Source organism: Lissotriton helveticus, chromosome 5_1 (assembly GCF_964261635.1).
Source record: "Lissotriton helveticus chromosome 5_1, aLisHel1.1, whole genome shotgun sequence".
Lineage (NCBI taxonomy): Eukaryota > Metazoa > Chordata > Amphibia > Caudata > Salamandridae > Lissotriton > Lissotriton helveticus.
In genome coordinates, this window is record NC_136065.1 from 1713549855 (window position 1) to 1713569863 (window position 20009).

At 43.1% G+C, this 20009-nt stretch overlaps 1 protein-coding gene across 1 annotated transcript in view; it reads left to right on the forward strand.

The window, feature by feature from the left end:
• LOC144753792 (lectin-like) overlaps nt 1-20009 on the forward strand; it is a 348088-nt gene that overhangs the window by 25705 nt on the left and 302374 nt on the right. The window contains exon 2 of the mRNA XM_078641367.1: nt 1122-1262. Within this exon, the coding sequence (XP_078497493.1) occupies nt 1122-1262 (141 nt within the window). The remainder of the gene's footprint in view (nt 1-1121; nt 1263-20009) is intronic.

Below are 20009 nucleotides of genomic sequence, written 5' to 3' on the forward strand. Positions count from 1 at the left end.
GGTATCCCGGTGCACAGTCAGTACAAAAATGCTAAACCCAAATCTAAAATAGTGCTTTTCTAGCACAGGTTCTGAAAGAAAATGGCAACGTGTTCCAAAGGGTATCGCCAAAATAGGGAAATGATCTTCCGTCTAATCTGGCTCATTTAAAACTCCTTCTCACTGGAACACAAATTCCTAGCAGGATGATATAGTTTAAGCCTCTGACAGAGATACTCTGGACCTGTGCCCAAACTGGCCTTGTAGGTTAAGCAGCACATTTTGAATATTATCCTATTCTTTACTGGCAACCAGTGAGGAGATTTTAAAAGGGAAGCGGAGGCTGTTCTAGCGGTCGATTGCAGATCAATTGTGCTGCTGTGTTTTGCACAACCTGCATTTTTAACAATAACGACTCATTGGCAGAGGCTAATAGCTCATTGCCGTAATCCACCTGGCTCACAACAAGGGCCTGTACCAAGATCCTCCTTGGTAAAACATTGTGCACTTTTGTCCGTGCAGTAACAGGCTGTGGCATTCTCATGGTGGTGCATGTCGAAGGTACACATATGTGCCTTAGATACGCACTGCCGTCGGACCACCACAGCAGGACGGGCCTTTCAGGATTAACTCACAATCCGGTGGGTGGTCTGAGTAACCTTTTTCTGGTCCTGCAGCAGGAAGCTGGCGTGGTGGCCCGCTACAAGACTGCCAACATTGTAATCAGGCCCTAAGTCTAAACATTAAAAAATTCATTGCGATGACCCGCTTAGCATATTTTACCTTCCATCATGGTCGACCATATATTGCACAAGGTGCTGGTCAACAACAAACAACCTTCTGACTTCAAATGTTCAAAAAATCATATCTCCAGTTCCTCTCATTGGATTTTACTTATTTTGGTATACATTTGCCTAACAAACCAATGGTTCTTATTTTTTAGAAATTGACTGGAATTTTCAGCGAGTTCTGTATTGACATTTTGACTGTTTTCACTGTATGCCTCTCTGTTGTGTGCCAATCTCCCCAACTAACAGTTCTTTGGAACCTGCATGTACTGGCTGCCACAACTTATTTTCATTACTATTGCCCAAAAATCACAGTAAATCTCCACATCCATTCAAACATAATTCTTTTTACAGTTCTACTGCCAGAAACTCTCCCCAAGTGCCCATCTGGCATCAATCCACTCTGAAGGCGAGAATGACATCATCAAGGAAATCACTTTCAAGATCACTAATAGTTACCCTGTCATCTGGGTTGGTGGCAGTGACTGTTACAAGGTAAAACATTTATTTATCTTTGACTTGGAAAATCCTATAGTCATTTCTAATTTTGTTGCTCTTTCTTCTCTTGCTGGTACGGTGATACACTGGGTGCTGCATGCAAATACTAGAATATTTTCAAGTGCTAAAGGTGTGGCTATAAGTATGCAATAATCAAACATCTGTAAACACAGGTGTGCATTCTTGGAATTTAGATAGATAAAATTGTTAACCATCAATTACTATGACACCGTTCACTAAAATACATATTATAGTGAACACATGATCAAGAATATAGTACCCTGGATAGTATGGGAATTAAGGGGCACATTAGGATGGAGGATTTTCCGCATCCTCCGGGCCGGCGGAAGCCACCGCCGGCCCGGAGGATGCGGAAAATCCTCTGCGGACCCACCAAAGACCCACCGCCACATTAGGGTGGCTGGTGGGTCCTGGTTTCTGTCCGCAGCTTTTCCGCCGCGCTTGACTTACAACCGTGGCGGGAAAGCTGTAACATGGCTGGCGTTATCTATCAGACACCGCCAGCTATATTAGGATAGTGTAAAAGGATGCTTTTCCACGGCGGCTTTTCCGCCGTGGAAAAGCATACGGACTTTGACTTCGGGGGCCCGTTGCGGGCCCCCTGGGTGGAAGGGGGGTGGGGGTGCACATGGGGGGTACCCATGGTACCCCCCTGCATTTGTATGCAGAAATCGGCAGGCACCACGCGGTGCCTGCCGCTTTCTGCATACAAATGCAATGTATGCATTTTTTACATTGCGGCGGGTGCAGCTTGAAGCTACACCCGCCGCAATGTTAAAGATAGAGGATGTGACCGCCACCCTGGCGGTCACATCCTAATCTTCACGGAGGGAACGCCGCTGCCCATGCGGATGTCCCCTCCTACTCTGGGGTTGCGGACGGACTCAAGTCCGTCCGCGATCCTAATGAGCCCCTTAGTTTTTATTTTAATGCTTGATTGAACCTTTATCTTATATTTATCTGGTTGTTCAAAGTTCCTACTTAGGAGTTGATTATTATCTCATCCAGAAAGCATTCCGACCGAATCGGTTCGAGAATGCTTTCCAAACGACTCTAATCGGCGGAGTCGTTTAAAAAGCTGAGTCGTTTGGAAAGCCGACTCCCATTGACTTCAATGGAAGCCTATGTTCCGAACCACAACACAGACTCTTATTGAAAAAAAGTGGGGACTGGGGAGAATCATGCACCCCATGGTGCCTTTCGGACTGTGCATTGTTAGGAAGAGGGGACCTAAGGGTACCCCCACAGTCACCACTCGGAGGGCACCGAGTAATGGGACCCTGCTACGGGCCCCTAAAGACAGATCCCGACAGCCGTTTTGTCTCGGGCAAACCAAATCGGAACTGCTATCCGAATCTGTCATCATAATCGCTCACTCGGAAACCGTTTTCATGGAGCTGTACAATTCAGCTCTAAAAGGCGTGAACTGTCCGAATGACTTTTGGAACTGATTCCAACAGCTCTAACTGTTTCTGAACATTGTAATTGGTTGTTCAGAACTGGGTACGATTCTGTCGGAAACAAGGGTTCTGAATTGGATTTAGCAAACCTGAATCCAATTCGGAGCCCTTCTGAATGGGAATGTAATCGGACCATTAGTATTATGTAAAGGTAGTATGTATTGCTTAGACTCAAAGCACTGATGCATAAGTATAATGTCTAAACCACAGAAGTAACTGGATTCTATTACCCAGTATTTATAGCTTGTGAACCTAGCGTAGGTGTTTAACATTGTCTCTCTACTTTGTCAGAAGATATTGGAGATCCCTGTTGGTTGCACTGCATTTTTAAGTCCCAAAATTAAATTGCTCGGCTTTGTTGGGGTTATATTTTGGCTGGACATTTTTGGAAGGCTTATTAAATAGTTTCATAATACGCTCCTTCGCATCACACTTGCGATCTTAAGAAAGAGTTTTGAAAAATTACAGGAAGTTTCTCAGACAAAGGAGTTCTACACTGCTTCTATTTGCATATGCTTTGGAGTAAATTACGTTCAATTCTCTTTCTAATTTATTCAGGGCAGTTACGTAGGATGGCTAGGATCAGGTGACCCTTATTTCTTCTTCATTGCAGTATACTTCATATTCTCATTCATCAGTAAAGCTTTCATCAGGCTATTTCATTGAGCGTTGTAGTTGGGCAGGCAAGGAATGCATGTAACAGTTTCAGTTCCACAGTGTCAACGTAGTACGTAGTAGCTAGCAGTTCACCATTTTCTTGGAGCCCAAATGCCTAACCGAATGGACTCTCAGGATGTCATCCTTGAGGTGGAGAAGTAGAGGGAGAGCGTCTGAGAGAAAAGAGTGTAGTAAACAATTGTTCTGTCAGCAAATTGTTGGCCTCTTCCCAGGTGGAAATATTATCAAGCTATAAAGGTGCACACACTGGATATATATGTGAATATGTCCACATTTTGAATATGCTCAGTTGTTTAATAAGGAACGAGTGGATGGTCTATAGAGCACATGTGTAGCATCCAGTTTGCTTCAATCTAAAGATGATATTAATCAAAGAGAAGGGAAACCATCAATGTCCAGGGGACCTGGGTAAGTACATTTATAAAAACAACAGTGGTCCTTAAGAGAGCAAGAAAGGAATACAATATATCATTTACATTTATTTGTCCTCATTTGTGTAACAAGTAGATAGGAAGAAACATGGGTGGCCACTTTTAAAACTTTACCGATCAGGTACTTCACCACACTCTAGGTTAGAGTAGAGGCGATCCTGTCTTCCCATATATAATCATTGGACTTCCCTTCCTACCAAAATACCTCCAAACACCTATCCCTTATTCCCGTTCTGGTCCCATATGTCCCAAAACTGTGTTCTCTTGTTTTGTTCTCTACTACAGTCTAACTTATTGACCCTACGTACAAACACTAGCCATTCGTGCAGCGCTGGAGGACTGTTAAGTATCCATTTTATACATATCTCCCGCCTAGCAAGTAAAATTAATGCAAATAATTTACTTTTTTGCATGTTAAAAAGGTGACACAGGATTATTACTCACAACCCCAAAAATAATTAGGTCTGCGCTTATCTTGCCCCAACACTTTATTTAGGAACTTAACCACATTGGACCAAAATAGCTGGAGTTGAGTACACTGCCAAAACATATGGATGTCGTTTGCTCTAACTTCTCCACATCTCGGACATATTTTCACCTCTCGCTGGCTTATCTTTATTAATTTTTCTGTGGTCCAGTATGCTCTGTATAGGGTGAACAAATGTTTTTTCTTGAGAGGTGCAGATTTAATTGTGTACCATTATGCAAACATCTATACTTGCCACATCCCGCAGCAGCAGGTCTCGTTCCCAATGCCCTATTAGGAGTGTAAAGTCTTCTTTTCCAGCTTGAATCATACTTCAGTGCCACTTGGCTTCTTCTTTCATACATACTTGGTCGACTTGTAGTTCTTCCTCTAACTCCATAATTCCCGTGCAGTCTTTCTCCATCTCTTTTGCCCAACTTGTCATCTGAATCTAGAGAACCTGCCGGCAGTAGTTATTGGCAGGGATCCCCAACCTATCACAAATCTTCCTTCTACCAACTGCTGCACTTCGTTATTCCTGTGTCTTTCATAGGAATTGCCAGTTTGTCTCTCAAGCACTCTGGGTTTCTGGGGATTCCCAAATTGGGGCATATGTTCTATAGTATGGGATCGTTAATGTTCTCATAATTTGATACCATAGTCTGCAAGCTGAATATAGAGTCTTCAGCTTAAGTTTTTAAAAGTATTTAGGATGACGTAACTTGTAAACTTCTTTCTGTCATTGCTTGTTCATATAGCGCGTAGATGGAATGTTCAAAGCAACGACCTTATAGTTTTGAAATGAAATGCCCAACTGTATTGTAAGAGGTCTGGACTACCAATACCTCCATGTTATTTTTTTCTTCACAATTTTTTACAGGCTATTCTTTTTCTCCTTGTGACCCAATTAAAACTATTTAGCTCCCCTTGTAGCTTTTTAATCTATATTGATTCAAATACAAGTGGTATGGTATTAAAAATGTAGGTGCATTTGGGTAATATTGACATCTTCATCACATTGGATCTCCCCCCTAAACGATAACGGTGAACGACTCCAGACTCTTAATAGCTTCTTCGTTCCCTTCATCTTCATGTTAAAATTCACTTTAGCTATTTCTTCAATATATTATAATACCTCTACTCCTAGGTATTTTATCCTGCCTTTTGATAGGGGGTTATAGTTTGGAGAGTTCCACTCCGTAATTTTAGTCTTATGATGATAATTTTGATAACCTGATACTACCCCAACATTTTCAAGGATGTTAGTTATTTGTGGTAGTGACATTATTAGATTGCTTGTAAATATTATTAGGTCATCTGCGTATAATGCCACTTTTTTCTGCCACCCCTGAAACTGGGAGGGAATAACTTCTTGCAGCCAAGGTCCGTGCTGGTAACAACCGTGGGGCTGGGTTGAGGGGTATTCCGACAGACGATGGCAAGTGAAAATTAAATAAATAATTCATTTCCCAGCGTTATCGTCTGTCGGAATACCCTCCCAACCTGGCTCCACCACCCACCGCTGTTACCTGCACAGACCGCGGATGACTTCTTGAGTAACTCTGATTGTATTGGCTAAGGGCTCAATGTATAGATTAAAACAAGAGTGGACACCCTTGATGGATACCTCTTTCAATGTATATCTCCCTTGTAAGGTTGCCATTTACCAATATCTTTGCAGTTGGGGTTTTATATATACAGGCCACAGCTTCTATACATTTTTCTCCTAATCTGAATTGGTTAATGACTTTATGCAAAAAAAGGCAGCTGACCCAATCAAAGGCTTTAGCTGCATCGAAGGTGAGGATTTGAAGCAAATTTCTTGGGTGGCTACATCTATTGCCCCGATCAGTTCATGGATCAATTCCTACATCTGTCTTCCCTTAATAAATCCTTTCTGGTCCACATGCACCAGCTGGCCTATCACCTTTCCTAGTCTTGTGGTCAATATCTGGGTGTATATTTTATAATCACTATTTAAAAGCGATATGAGTCTATACGATTCAAAGCACAGTGGGCCCTTCCCTGAGTTAAGTATTACGCTGATGGGAGCCTCATTCCAAGATTTTGGCAAGACCTGTCTCTCTAAGAAAACTGTATTTAACAGGTTCACTAATATAGGAGCCAGTACTTTTTTTAGGGTCATGTATTGCTTGTTTGGGAGCGCATCAGCACCGGCTGCTTTGCCTTTCTTTAGTTTCTTCGATGCATCCCATCACCTCTTTTGAAATAATTTCAGAGTTACAGTCCTCTCTATATTCATTTTGAAAGTTGGAGTATCCAATTAGTTCAGGTAATTCGTTCTTCTGATACCTCTAAAGTCTTCTGTATAAAGACTTTGAAAAAAAAAACAGTAACAGCTTCTTCCATTCGGGATTATTCACATCAATCCTGAGTTGCCCCTCCCTTCTGACAGCTAAGATTATGTTTCTATTTTGTTCAATTTTAAGCTTCTAGGCCAATAGTTTTCCGCTACCTTCCCCATATTCATAATGTGATAGCTTACTAGCTTCTCATTTTTTTTCTAACTCTGGGTTCCAAAATATTTATTAGATTTTTTATTTTATTTTGTCTTCTATTATCTCGTGAAGATTCATCACCCTCCAGTTCCTTATGTAGTTAAGGGAATTCTGCCTCTAATTGATTTATTTTATTCTTGGCGTTGCCATTCCTAGAGGCACTCAAACCAATAATCACTGCCTTATACGCATCCCAAACTATCTTTAAAGAAATCCCATTATTATTGATTAGGAAATATTCCTCTGTTACTAGCTTCAACTTGCCCATGATCAGCTGATCTAGATGGAGTACGGTCTTGAGTCCATCTTGGAATTGCCTGAGATTTCCCTACTTGTATAGTCATGGAAACTACTGAGTTATCAGATAGGTAGGCAGGTATATGTTCCCCTTTTTTAATAATTTTACCTAAACCTTCATCTGCCTTCATCTACCAAAAAGAAGTCTGTTCTAGAGGCATGCCCGTATTTTGTGTTTTTGTAGGTCGAACTTGTTTCCTTTTTTTCCTTTACTTTTCCAAACGTCCACCAACCCCAAGTCCTCTATATATCTTTTCAGCCACACCCTCATTTTTGGTACATTGGAACTTTTACTAAAGGGGGACCCATCTTCTTTAATATCGATTAGTGAGTTGAAATCCCATCCCACAATTGTAGGAGCTGGGGTTTCTATTAGTTGACTATATAGGGCCTGAAGTGGTTCAGGGTCATCCAAATGTGGACCTTAGAAGCCTGATAAAGTATATCTTTTACCTAGCATTTTCACCTTAAGTATAACCCATCTTCCCTTTGGGTCTGTAAGGGCATGCACTATCAGTGTCTTTGCATTTCTTTTAAATAAAACGGACACTCCTTTAATGCAGCAGGTCTGATTGGTGCAGACGTAACTATCAACCCATTTTTGTTTTTTCATGATCGTGTCCCATTCTGCTCTCACTAAATGTGTTTCTTGGAGAATTATAATTTCACTGTTCTCTACTTTTATATATTCCCAAAAAGTGTGTCTCCTTTTTTTTAACTCTAAGGCCATTCACGTTCCATTCCATTATATTAATTGTCATGTGGCTAGCCATACTCCTTTCTCTCAATCAGTGAATGGTTTGTCCTAACTTTCTTACATTGTACCTAGGACCCAGTTCTTCCTGACAATTTGCACAAAGGACAAGATTTTTTTTCTTTTTTCCCCCTTATGCTCCCACACCTAGTGAAAAAATTACAACGAAGTTTGGTGAAACTCCCCATCTACCACCCATCCACCCTTGGAGAACTCTCCCTGTATTCATTGTGCAAATCTTAGATTGCCCTTTTTGAGAACCTTTCTCTCTAGGTGTTTAGACATCTGTTTTCTCCCATACATCATTTTCTACTTCTGTTGGGCTTTGGTTTGATCTATGAGGTTTGCCACCACCGTGGGCTCCCTTATATTGTACATTTGGTTCCACCACATGATTTTCAGGGAGTCTTGAGAGCGCATCTGTGCTGTCGCCCCCAAGGCCCTAGCAGCTCTTGCAGATATTGGCCCAATTCCCATTGCCTGTCCTGTTTGGCTTTTGATAAATCTGAGAGGATTCTTAAAGTATAGTCCCCTTTAGCAAAGTGCCAGCTTTCAGGGCTTTTTTCTTTCAGGACATAGGTTTTAACATTTACAAAAATTCTCCTTGTATTTTTTCTTAATTTCCTTTTTTTTATAAGGGTTTTGATGTTCCCTCTGTATGTCTTCATCTAACCCTGTGTACTCTAACCCAGGGATGAATTCTTTCAGAAACTTGACCACAAAGCTCTTTATGTTTTTTCCTTCCTATCCCTCCCGAACATTCAGAATTCTGAGATTATTCCTTCTTGCAGTATTTTCTACTGACTCAATCTCATCTAGGTTTTTCTCATTAGTCTTTAGGATCTGAATATCTCCATGACTGGCTACTAATTCTCTCACAGGTTTGTCTAGGGAGTTTTCTACCTCCAGTATCTGATACATTATTGTGTTCTCTTGTGCTTCGAGTGCCTCACAGGTCTCTTGTATTTTCTCTTGGTTTTTCTCAAATGTGGCAGAATTTGCCCTCATCTCTAAGATTTCTATTAATTTCCCCAACTCCGGTTGCTCTATTTGTTTTTGTGGTTGCAATTGGAGATGTTGGGCCTCTTACTTTAAGTCTCTCTGGCGAATATCCAACTGCAATGGATTTTCTACCTGCATCCCTTCCATGGCTAATATTTGAAATCTATTATTAGTCTCCAGCCCTTCTCCTTCTGAACTTTTATTGATTCTCTCAATGTCTGCAGTCTTCTTTTGTCGCACCAGCTGGTGTGCCAATAAAATCTTTCTTGGCTTGGATTTTAAAAAAGGAGCATCGAGAGGGTGTATTTTTGCTACTGCTTGTTTGCCTTGTACAGATGTGGAAGATGCTGGAGGTACAATGGTTATTTCCCAGTTCTGTTCAAGCCACTGATTGCCCTCTTGGGTGCTGATTACCAGCATAATAATGGGGCGTTTACATGTGGTTTTTATTACCGTATTATTCACAGCAAAATCCTATTTCTCAGGCAATAACTAATCCCCTGTTTTCCAATGCAATCTCCTAATCTTCCTCTACTGGGGGAGTATATTTCTTGCCCTTTTTGTCTTTGGGGCCTCTGACGGTATTTGGTAGGGCTGTAGGGGCATGAGCATCCCCCTCCCCTGCCACTTACCGGAGTCCTACACACCCGATGTCTTTGTCTCTTTTCAATATACCATCCAGCTGCGGGGCTTCAAATGTCTGGTCCGCAACTTCCATGATCAATCGGAGGTCCCTGAAAGGGGCGCGGATGGCTGTCCTTCATCTCACCTGCAGCTCTGTGGCTTCTTCTGCCAAACTCAAACAGCGTACTCACGCCTCACAGGACTCTCCCGACACCTGAGGCACAGACCTGCCATACACAAGCCTTGCATGGGGATCCCGTGTTTTGGCTGCCTCTCGGTTACCAAGAAACCTAGCAAGGTAAGTTTCTTAAATATTTACCGATGCATGTCCTCAGAGAACTAATTTTGGGGGAAGTGCCCGTGCCAGTCCGTGATTCTGTATCGAGAGATCTGATGCTCCCGACCGCCATGTTCTCCCAATATCTTATTTAATTAAACAAAAATAATGTTTTAATATTTTAAGATATACCAATCCAGTAATCAGTAAAGTTACAACAAGTATTGAGTGGGGTGTAGGCAAACTTGACCTGTGCGGAACAAGTGAAAAACTGAAAAGAGTGCTCATGTAAAGTGTGACACGTGATTCAAAAGCATTGTATGTATATCACAATTCCATTAACTGTGATACAGCTCATGAAATACAACTTGTATAAATAAAAGTTGGGTCGGTATACATTGTCAACAACGTTTTGATAATTTTAAATGGTAGACTTATCATCTTTAGGACCATCCTAATGTCAGTCAAACAGAAGGATGTCTGCAAATGAGCAACTAATGAAAGTGGAAAGCTACCACCGTATAATTTTGTCAAGGATCCAGGGGTCCAAAAAAGCATATCAACAAAGGAAGCCTGAAAACAATGTCAGGCCTGAAGTGTAGAAGCTACCCTGCTAATTCTTAGAAGCCTCCCATATTTCTGTATAGCTGCCATGGATAAGGTTGAAGCTCCAACGTGCACCCTGATGGTGGCCTGAAATCGGCAAAAAATCCAATAACGCGCGTGAAGCAGAGTCATTTGATACGGAGGTGTAGACGAATCTATAGATGATGCTACCCGACGACTAATCTTTGAAACTTGGGCATCATCTTACCTAAGATAATCACATAAATGCCACTACAGTAGGTGATCTGGGGTATGGTCGCTGCTAAATAAGGGCAATCCTTTAAGTCAAGATCAGCAAGGACAGGCTCCTCTATGGTTTAATTTGAAGACATTTGGTGATAGTCTTATTCCATATCTTTTGGTTAAACATGGAGTTTTGAGCCACATCAGTGTCATACAGCTTGTGGCCCTCAGAAAATTTCCAGCTTGCTTGATACTTATCTAGGAACATTAATTTCTGGGGAGTTAAATACATTACCTTCTGTTTTGAAAGGTCGGTGAGCTTTAACTGGCAGCAATGTTAGTGATCTTAATTTATTTATTGCATGTAGATATCTCTTCTTTTCTGATATGAATCTTCCTGATTCATGAATAAACTGTTTTAGGGGGAATTGATCAGATGAATTAGAGACCTACGAGGAGGAATTACCACAGATTAGGTGGAAATGATAAGACTCCGTATAGGACATTTTAAATCCTTCTTCACAAGGAAGCGTGTTAGTGTCCTGAGTAGCTTCAAATAGAGACAAGCAACATTTCCAAAATGTAGAATTCATCACACAGCCTACAGTTCTACATACTGCCCAATGCTTTGCCAATTGTAATGTTTTCAGAGTCCATTTGTGCTGCTTGGAGGTGTATTGAAGTATATGCCAGAAACTGTTTCTTTAGAGTCTATAACGCGAATCTTTGCTTTCAGATGGTTCACTATACTTTATCCTTGTGGCAACCCGGGCTGTAATTAGTTGAGACAATGATTAAGGTGTTGAGCAGACCTCATAGAGTCAATGCAATATTACAGGTGTGTATCAGGAGTAGAATGAACAACCCCTTGTGCCTCTTGATACATTTTAATAGGATGGATACTACGATTTTCTTCTTATGTAGTAGAAAGTTGTCTCAATTCATTAGGTTCACCTAGTGTGGCAAAAAGGTGGTGCATTCGGATTATTACTTTGTTTATGCTTGGGAGTTTTTAGTGTTGTTTCCTCATAAAGGTTATAACATTTGATGGGTACATCCAGGTAATCTATTTAATGGGTTCCACAGTGCATCCGGGTAATATTTAAAAAGGCCGGCAATTAATTAATGCCCTCGGAGTAGAGAATGCTAAATAAGACAGATACAAAAATCTGTATTAAAATATAATTTGTTTATTAACCTCCAACTAGGAGATATGTTGACAATTTACATGGAGCAGGTATCAGACATATCAACAATATAGACATTATGCATTTATGAAAGCTATCAACTGTAATAGATTGGAGAAATGTTAGTACTATACTAACCGTGCATAAGTGCGTTCCTGATTGTTATTGTGAACATGCATGAAACATAAAAACGGGTGCTGTGATGGACATACAGAAGTGCAATGTTGAGAGGGTAAACATAAGCCATAGAAACTCAGGAGACGGTATATCTCAGCAAACTTATTTTGTAAACTTTTGAGACCATATAAAACATAGAAAACTGATTAAAATGTCAGTCAGACAGTGAAATCCACTTTATTCGGTTAAAAAAACCCATAAAAGTACACAACAACCCTCTTATACCACAACATAAAAAACATATACAAAAGACATATTAAAATAACCTTAGGCACCATAGAAACATTTAATCTCCAACTTCATAGAATTCATTAAAGATGGACTTCAGCCTTTACATTTATTCAATAAAAGAATCAATGCAAGATGTCTTTGAGATTTCTCTAGGGCACAAGTGACAATCAAACATGAAAGCCACTTCTTCACGTTTCATAAAAGGTACTCGTCAGTTGAGGCAGCATTTGTTTAAAACACATATCCTCATGATTATAAAAGAGCTGCTACATTACCTTGCATGATGAGCCTTCTTTTCCTTTCCGAAACAGAAGCAACTAAAAAACTGGCAATATAAAAAATCTACCATGCGTTATTCAGCATCTGTAAGTACACTAAGGCAGGCCGTACCTGAATAAAACCTTTTCCCTTTAAAATATGCACTAAAAACCTTCTGCGAATTTCATGAAAGTGGTCACAAAACATCATAAAATCAAGATGTCTTGGGTTGAGAAGTTATCTCATGTGCAAGGGCCTAAATCTGTCACTTTTCTCCAACCCTGCGGTTCGGCCAATATATAGTGCAAAAGATTACATCTGAATCTGGTTAATAAAAACTGGTGATGTGGCTTTGTTACAACTTCCAAATATGGTTCAATCAATAGGGATGTTTTCAGCAAAAGATAGGCTCCTTCCATGGGTTTCATGATCTCATTTGCCTCCCTCTCAGTGTACGTCATGTATAAAAAATGTTTTTTAACACAGGGGAGATCCTCTTTCCTGATATTGTTTGGTGAATCAAAGGGATCGGGACGTCCTACTTTCTTTATTATGGTCTTTACATACTTTAATCCAAGAATAGACAATCTCAGGTAATCTCTCGCTTCATCGTCAATTCTGGATTACTCCAGATCAATATCCAGCTAATGAGTGGAGCAAGTCCTATCAGATCAGAAACAAAGCCAGTAGCTAATTCTTGATGCATAATATATGAGGGAGTGGATTGCAGAACCGAAAGTAAGTTCCTTAATAACTTGTTTTCCACAATTTGTAATTCCTTGGCTGCCTTGTAGCCCAGATTTCAGACCCATACTTAGCAATAGCAATACATTTAGATCTGTAAAGGAGAGCTACTGTTGATCTTACCATGGCATGCTTTTTTGCTTTTTTTTGTGGTGCCCAAGATCCCCTCTCATCATACAGCACTCCTAAGTATGTAAATGAGGTCACCCTTGCTAATACCGTTCTTTCGCCGCTGAATGTTTTAAACATTTTTAATTCTCTGTCCCATGACCATCGTGTGTTATTTAGAAATATCAACACTTAAATCCAGGGATCTCATGAAATCCGCAAAATAATCCAGAAGACTCTGGAGCCCCACTGCTGTGCGTGCTAGCAGAACAGCATCATCTACGTATAAAAGAGCGGGGATTAACTGAACCCCCACTCGAGGGATATCTTGACTGGCTGTGCCCAGGTAGGTGTCAAGATTGTTTATGTATAATGTAAAAAGAAGGGGAGCTAAAATGCAACCCTGTCTTACAACTCTTCCATCCTGGTCTGTGTCCAGGACTTCCACGCCAAAGAAGAGATTCTCCAGAGGGCCAGAACACAACACCCTCCCACTTTTAGAGATCAGTCTCTGGTTCTATACCAGGACCTTGCCGCCTTCACACTCCAAAAACGCAAGACATTTCACCCCATTACTGCTGCTTTACGCCAATGCAACATTGCGTACTCCTGGGGTCACCCATTTCGTCTTGTATTCCGCTACAATGGCATACTCTACCAACTCCGCTCTCACACAGAGGCCAGCAGGGTATTGAGGATTGAAATACCGGACGAGGATGACGGCAGTGACATACAAGATAGAGGGTCCAGTGACACACAGCCATGCTGGAGGCAGCAGCTGCGCAGACGCCGCCCTAACCGCCCGCAACGCCTTGATCCCAAGGAGATCGCAAAGGGTCAGCAGGAAGTTTTAGAGACCCTATCTTGAACCCTTGCCAAGATATTTCCCTTGTAAGGAGCCTAGGCCATGTCTCTTTCTTAGATTCTCTTCTTCTTGGGTGGCCTGGGGGGGAAGGCGGGGGATGCGATTGGCAACATAATTCCCGTATTAATGTTTTACCTGATCTTCCGTGGAAGGACTCTCACCAAGTCTCTTGCTTTATGTCAGCACCTGTTGTGCTGGGGCTTTTCCTATTCCTCTCTGGGGCTGTCTCTACCCAAAAACTGAACACTGACCCTGAACCCTAAAAATACCCCTTTACCCAAAAACCCAAAACTGACCCTGAACCCTAAAAATACCCCTTTACCCAAAAATTGAAAACTGACCCTAAACCCTAAAAAATACCCCTTTACCCAAAAACCCAAACTTATAATATTTTTGATATAATTATATACTTACCAATACTTACGTTGTACTGGTATGCGTGGTAAAAGTATCTGCGTTGTAAATACATGCGTTGTAATGGTACTTCGTTGTAATGGATCCTGCGTTGTAAAAATTGCGTGGTAAAGGTAGGTCGTGGTAAAGGTTGTATACCGCCCAGGTTACGTGCGTGGTCCGTAGGTATGGGTGCGTTTCCCAGGGCCGGTGGCCACCATGAGTCGTCCCAGGCGGAGGGGGATGAACCTAAGATGAGGACTTCCGTTTTGTCCGAGTTCAGTTTTAAACGGCTGTTCTTCATCCACTCGGCTACTTCTTTCATCCCTACGTGTAGGTTGGTTTTGGTGGTGTTTGGGTCTTTGGTGAGGGAGAGGATCAGCTGGGTGTCGTCGGCGTAGGAGATGATGTTGAGGTTGTGTTGGCGCGCAATGGATGCGAGGGGACTCATGTATACGTTGAAGAGGGTGGGACTGAGTGATGATCCTTGTGGTACGCCGCAGATGACTTCGGTGGCCTCTGATTTAAAAGGGGGGAGGCGGACTCTCTGGGTTCTTCCGGTGAGGAACGAGATGACCCAGTCTAATGCTTTTCCTTGTATTCCGACGCTGCTGAGGCGTTGTATAAGGGTGCTATGACAGACTGTGTCGAAGGCTGCGGAGAGGTCAAGTAAGATGAGGGCAGCTGTTTCTCCGTTGTCCAGTAGAGTTCGAATGTCGTCTGTTGCTGCGATGAGGGTGGTCTCGGTGCTGTGTTTGGCTCGGAAGCCGGACTGTGAAGGGTCGAGGGATTTGTTGGATTCGAGGAAGGCGGCGAGCTGACTGTTGACGGCTTTCTCAATGACTTTGGCAGGGAATGGGAGGAGTGAGATGGGGCGGTAGTTCTTAAGTTCAGTGGGGTCTGCTGTGGGTTTCTTCAGAAGGGCGCTGAGTTTGGCATGTTTCCTGCTTTCCGGGAAGGTAGCGGAGTTGAGGGAGCAGTTGATGACGTCTCGGAGATGGGGTGCGATAATGGAGTCTGCTTTGTTGAAAATGTGGTGGGGACATGGGTCGGTTGGCGATCCTGAGTGGATGGAGTTCATCAGGCGGATGGTGTCTTCAGTGGTGATTGGGTTCCAGGCGTAAAGGTTGTTGGAGGGGGGTTTTAGTTCGGAGGTGGGTGGGATGGACTGGTCTTCGGACTGGTTTTCAAAGCTGTTATGTATGTCAGCGATTTTGTTGTGGAAGAATGAGGCAAGGGAGTCACAGAGGTCTTGGGAGGGGGTGATGTCGTTGGTGCCGGCGGTGGGGCTGGTAAATTCTTTGACGATGTTGAATAGTTCCTTGCTGTTGTGGGCGTTGTTGTCGAGTCGATCCTTGAATGCTGATTTCTTGGTGGAGCAGATCAGTTGGTGGTGTTTGCGGGTGGCGTTCTTGAAGGTGGCCATGTTGTCAGTGGTTGGGTTTTTTCTCCAGGCTTTCTCGAGGGTGCGACAGAACTTTTTGGATTTCTTAAGGTCATCGTTGAACCAGGGGGCTTTTTTGCTACTTTGCTTGATTTTATGTTTTTTCAAGGGTGCTAATTCGTCAGCGCTGTGGGTGATCCAATGTGTGAGGTTGGTGGCTGCAAGGTTTGGGTCCGATGATTTTGCAGGAGGGTTTTGGTGAAGCGATGTGAAGAGTTGGTCGGTGGTAATTTTGTTCCAGTTTCTGCGGGGGATTGGTTGTGGGTGGTTGTGGGTCGTAGTCTTTTTGTAGTTGAAGTGAACGCAGCTGTGGTCTGTCCAATGGAGAGCTGTGGTGTGATTGAAGGAGATGTGCTTGCTGGAGGTGAAGATTGGGTCGAGCGTGTGCCCGGCATAGTGTGTGGGGGTGTTAACAAATTGTTTGAGTCCGAGATTGGCGAGGTTGTCCAGAAGGGTGGTGGTGTTGCTGTCGTTGTTCTTTTCCAGGTGGAAGTTGAGGTCTCCCAGTAGAATGTAGTCCTTGGAGGGGAGGGCGTGTGGGCTGATGAAGTCAGTGATGTCTTCGCTGAATTGTGTGCGGGGTCCTGGTGGCCTGAAGATGAGGGTGCCTCTGAGTTTGGTCTTGGGGTCGATGTGAATCTGGAAGTGAAGGTGTTCGGTAGCTGCGAGTGTGTCGTTAGAACTGGTCGTGATGCGGATGGTGTTCTTATGAACAATGGCGATGCCTCCTCCTGTTTGGTTGATGCGGTCCTTTCGGATGATCTTGTAGCCGTCCTGGATGGCTATGGCGATGTCGGGCGTTGATCAGGCGTTCATCCAGGTTTCTGTAAGAAAGGCGACGTCCGGCGAGGTGGTGTCGAGTAGGTTCCAACCTATTGTCCATTCCCTTTGCGTTGCTTGGTTTTAAGCCACCAGCATGGGAAAGGCCAAAGTACCACTGACCGTATTAAGTGTTGTACTTTTACAACTCTTGATACGGCCGGCAGGCCATGCGCAGGTTTGGTGCAGCGGCGCCAGGGTTGAGCCGACGCCGCTGCACCAAACTCATAATCAGGCCCTAAGCCTAGTCTTTCTATAACTATTTTTTTGGTCCTGCAGGTCTTGTTTCACAGAGGCAAGTTACTTTTGTGGAATAGAATTCTCTTTACAAAGTGCGCTTTGGGTATCTTCAGAACCCCAAATTCCAGCTCTCATTCCCTTCAGCTGTGCCCCCAGAGTCTCAATTCTTATTTCAGTATCTACCATTCAGGCATCCAAAGTAAGTGCTAAAGAATTTTGCCGAGCTTTGACCTGCTGTATTTCAGCCAAGACAGTCATTAATAAGGATTCAATCTTAGTGAGAACCGGATGAACCTTCCACATCCTCTTTAACCATCTGCGTTAGGGAAGAGAATCTTTTTGAGGGGGAGGTTACCCTCTACAACTGTTTACATTTCAAAATGGGCTGCTACGTTCTCTGGATTTAAGTTCAATTAACTGGTTTGCCTGTTGTGCCCCAGTCACAGAGCTATTGCCCACTTAGGCTAGAGTGTTTTAAGGTAGTTACCACAAAAAAAGCTCCATCCCTTTCCTTATGGGTGAGCTCAGTCCTATATCCAGCACAGCCCTGAAATCCTTATTACAGGCTCTTTCTTGGACCGCCTCATTGTTCCTCCCTTCCATACTCCTTATCAGTGCTTCAATTGCGGGGGCTGTCTCAAATTTGGCTCTGAAGGGCCGGTGATTGACTATTTCCCTTACTCTATGGAAACCCTCCTTCTATGTTGGCCGCCATACTTTTTATAGCCAAGTGTGCAAGGTTGTAATTAGTACTGCAAATTGTTCAGAAGGGCTGTGCCCTACCGTCTTTTCAATGCTGCAGCACCTTTCACCTCTGCCCCAGTGACTGATGGAGGGGCATCTCTCTGTTTTGCAGCAGACAGTTTAACCCCTTTTGGCCAAAGGGACTATCAAGACGGTGACCATGCTTGAAGTAGGATGTGTTTTTTTTGTTTTCTGCTACATTCTGGTGCCCAAGAAGAGCAGAGGTCTTCTTCCCATATTAGACCTATGCCCTCTGGAATGAGAAATTTAAAATGCTTACACTAACTCAGTTTTTGTCTCCACTCAACCATAGAGACTTGACGGTGGTGTTAAACCTCCACAATGCTTGTTTCCACATCCTAACCCCACAGGCACATTGGTGCTACCTGCTGTTCATGGTGAGACTGGCTTAATTTAAGTGTGCTGTACTTGACTGTTCACAAAAGTGTTGGTGGGGTATCAGCACACTTTTGGAGGTCAGGGGAATCAGTCTTTCCCTACCTCAATACTGGCTGTTGAAGGCAGACTTACCCCAGGCAGTCATCAACCACCTCCAGAATATGGCAAATGTTCTGTCATCTTTGGGATTTACTACGAAAGTGCCAAAGTTACACCTAACTCTTTCGCAGACATTGTCCTTCATTAGAGCCAATCTGAACACTATTCAGTTTCAGAGTCCAGAACCCTGAGACTATGACCCTAATCTGTCAGCCTTTGTCCTGGATTTCAGTGAGATTGACTTTGGGGCTCCAGAGACTGATGGCCTCCTGCATCCTCCGGACAGAGTACACCAAGTGGCATATGTGGGCTCTGCAGTGGGATCTGAAGTATCAGTCGGTCCAACATCCTGTGGAATTCTACGACCATGTCCAGATTTCAGAAGGGATTGCAAAGATATGCAGTAGTGGCCCCTGGGGCTTTTTCCATCAAGCGTGTGCCCTGGTATCCCCCAAGGCACCCCATAACAATGGTGCTGTGGGGAGAACCTCAGGGCTCCCATTGCACCAAATGGCTCTCACACCTGAGCTAACATTGCTCCCACTCAGCAGAAGCAGCTGCTTTGGTATGCTCACTTGGCAGGAGCTTTCAGAGTTTCCTTGCCCGCAAGAGCACAGGGGCATTTCTAAGCTTCTGCGTTTGCAGGATTGTGGACAAGGAAAACCACTGTGTACTCAGGTCTGGTGGTAGGCTCCGTAAGACACAGGTAAAGACTGAGCTGGCCCCTTCCAAGGCTTGGAGAGGGGGCCGTTTAGTTATTCTTTTGTACTGTGGGTCTCCATTCAGGTTTGGGGAGGGGGCCACTCCTCCCTTCTCCTATTATTATATTTTGTGCCCCCAGGGCATCTTAAAGCTTGTGGTGGGGCTGCACGCACCCCTCCCCTTTTAATTAACTTGGGATGCCCCCTCCCCAAAATGTTATACAAAATAACACTCCAAAAGGCATTCTTTTAAAAAAAACAATACTTGCAATCTCACTGAAATTCTGGGAGTTTCATGGGAGTCCAACAGTATAACAACACTTAAAAAAACAAAAAAAAATATTTAGGTCCCTGGAGGTCCCTTTGAGACCCTACAAAGCGTCAAGGGAGTTAAGGTATCCATACCCATCCCTCTTCTATTTTTTATTTTAAATAACCTCAAGATAGGGGACTAAGTGGCTGGTTCCTAGAATGGCTGCCTGCAATATTTTTTATCATGTTGCAGCCAGCCAACCAGAGCCTTGATCCTGCAGGAAAGTGTTGTGGTGATTCGTCAAGCAGGAGCCGAGAAAAAGAGGGAGTCCTAAAACGTGGTTTCCCCATGCAGTTTCCCATAGAGATTGTAGACTCGACTATAGCCAAACAGATGAACGGAAGTATACCAGATTTGGCCGAAAGCTAGATCTCAGTCTAGAAAACAGCTTTTTGTAAAATGTTGTAAAACTGTTCAGTAGTTTTGGAGGTTTTAAAGGAAAAAGATTTATGTATATCTAGAAACTCATATCCACCACAGTGAATCAGTAAATCTACATACCACCAGCAATGCCATAATGTGCTGCCACCACTTCAACCAGGAGGTGACATCCATCTCAGCCCAAGTCCAAAGACAAATGCAAACATAAACACAAGGGGGCAAGGTAGGAAGACAGTAGCCTACCAAGCCTGGTGGCGGGGTCATTGCCTAGGGCCAGAAACTTTACTTTTTAAATTGCGGATCTGTGGCAAAATTTTACCCCA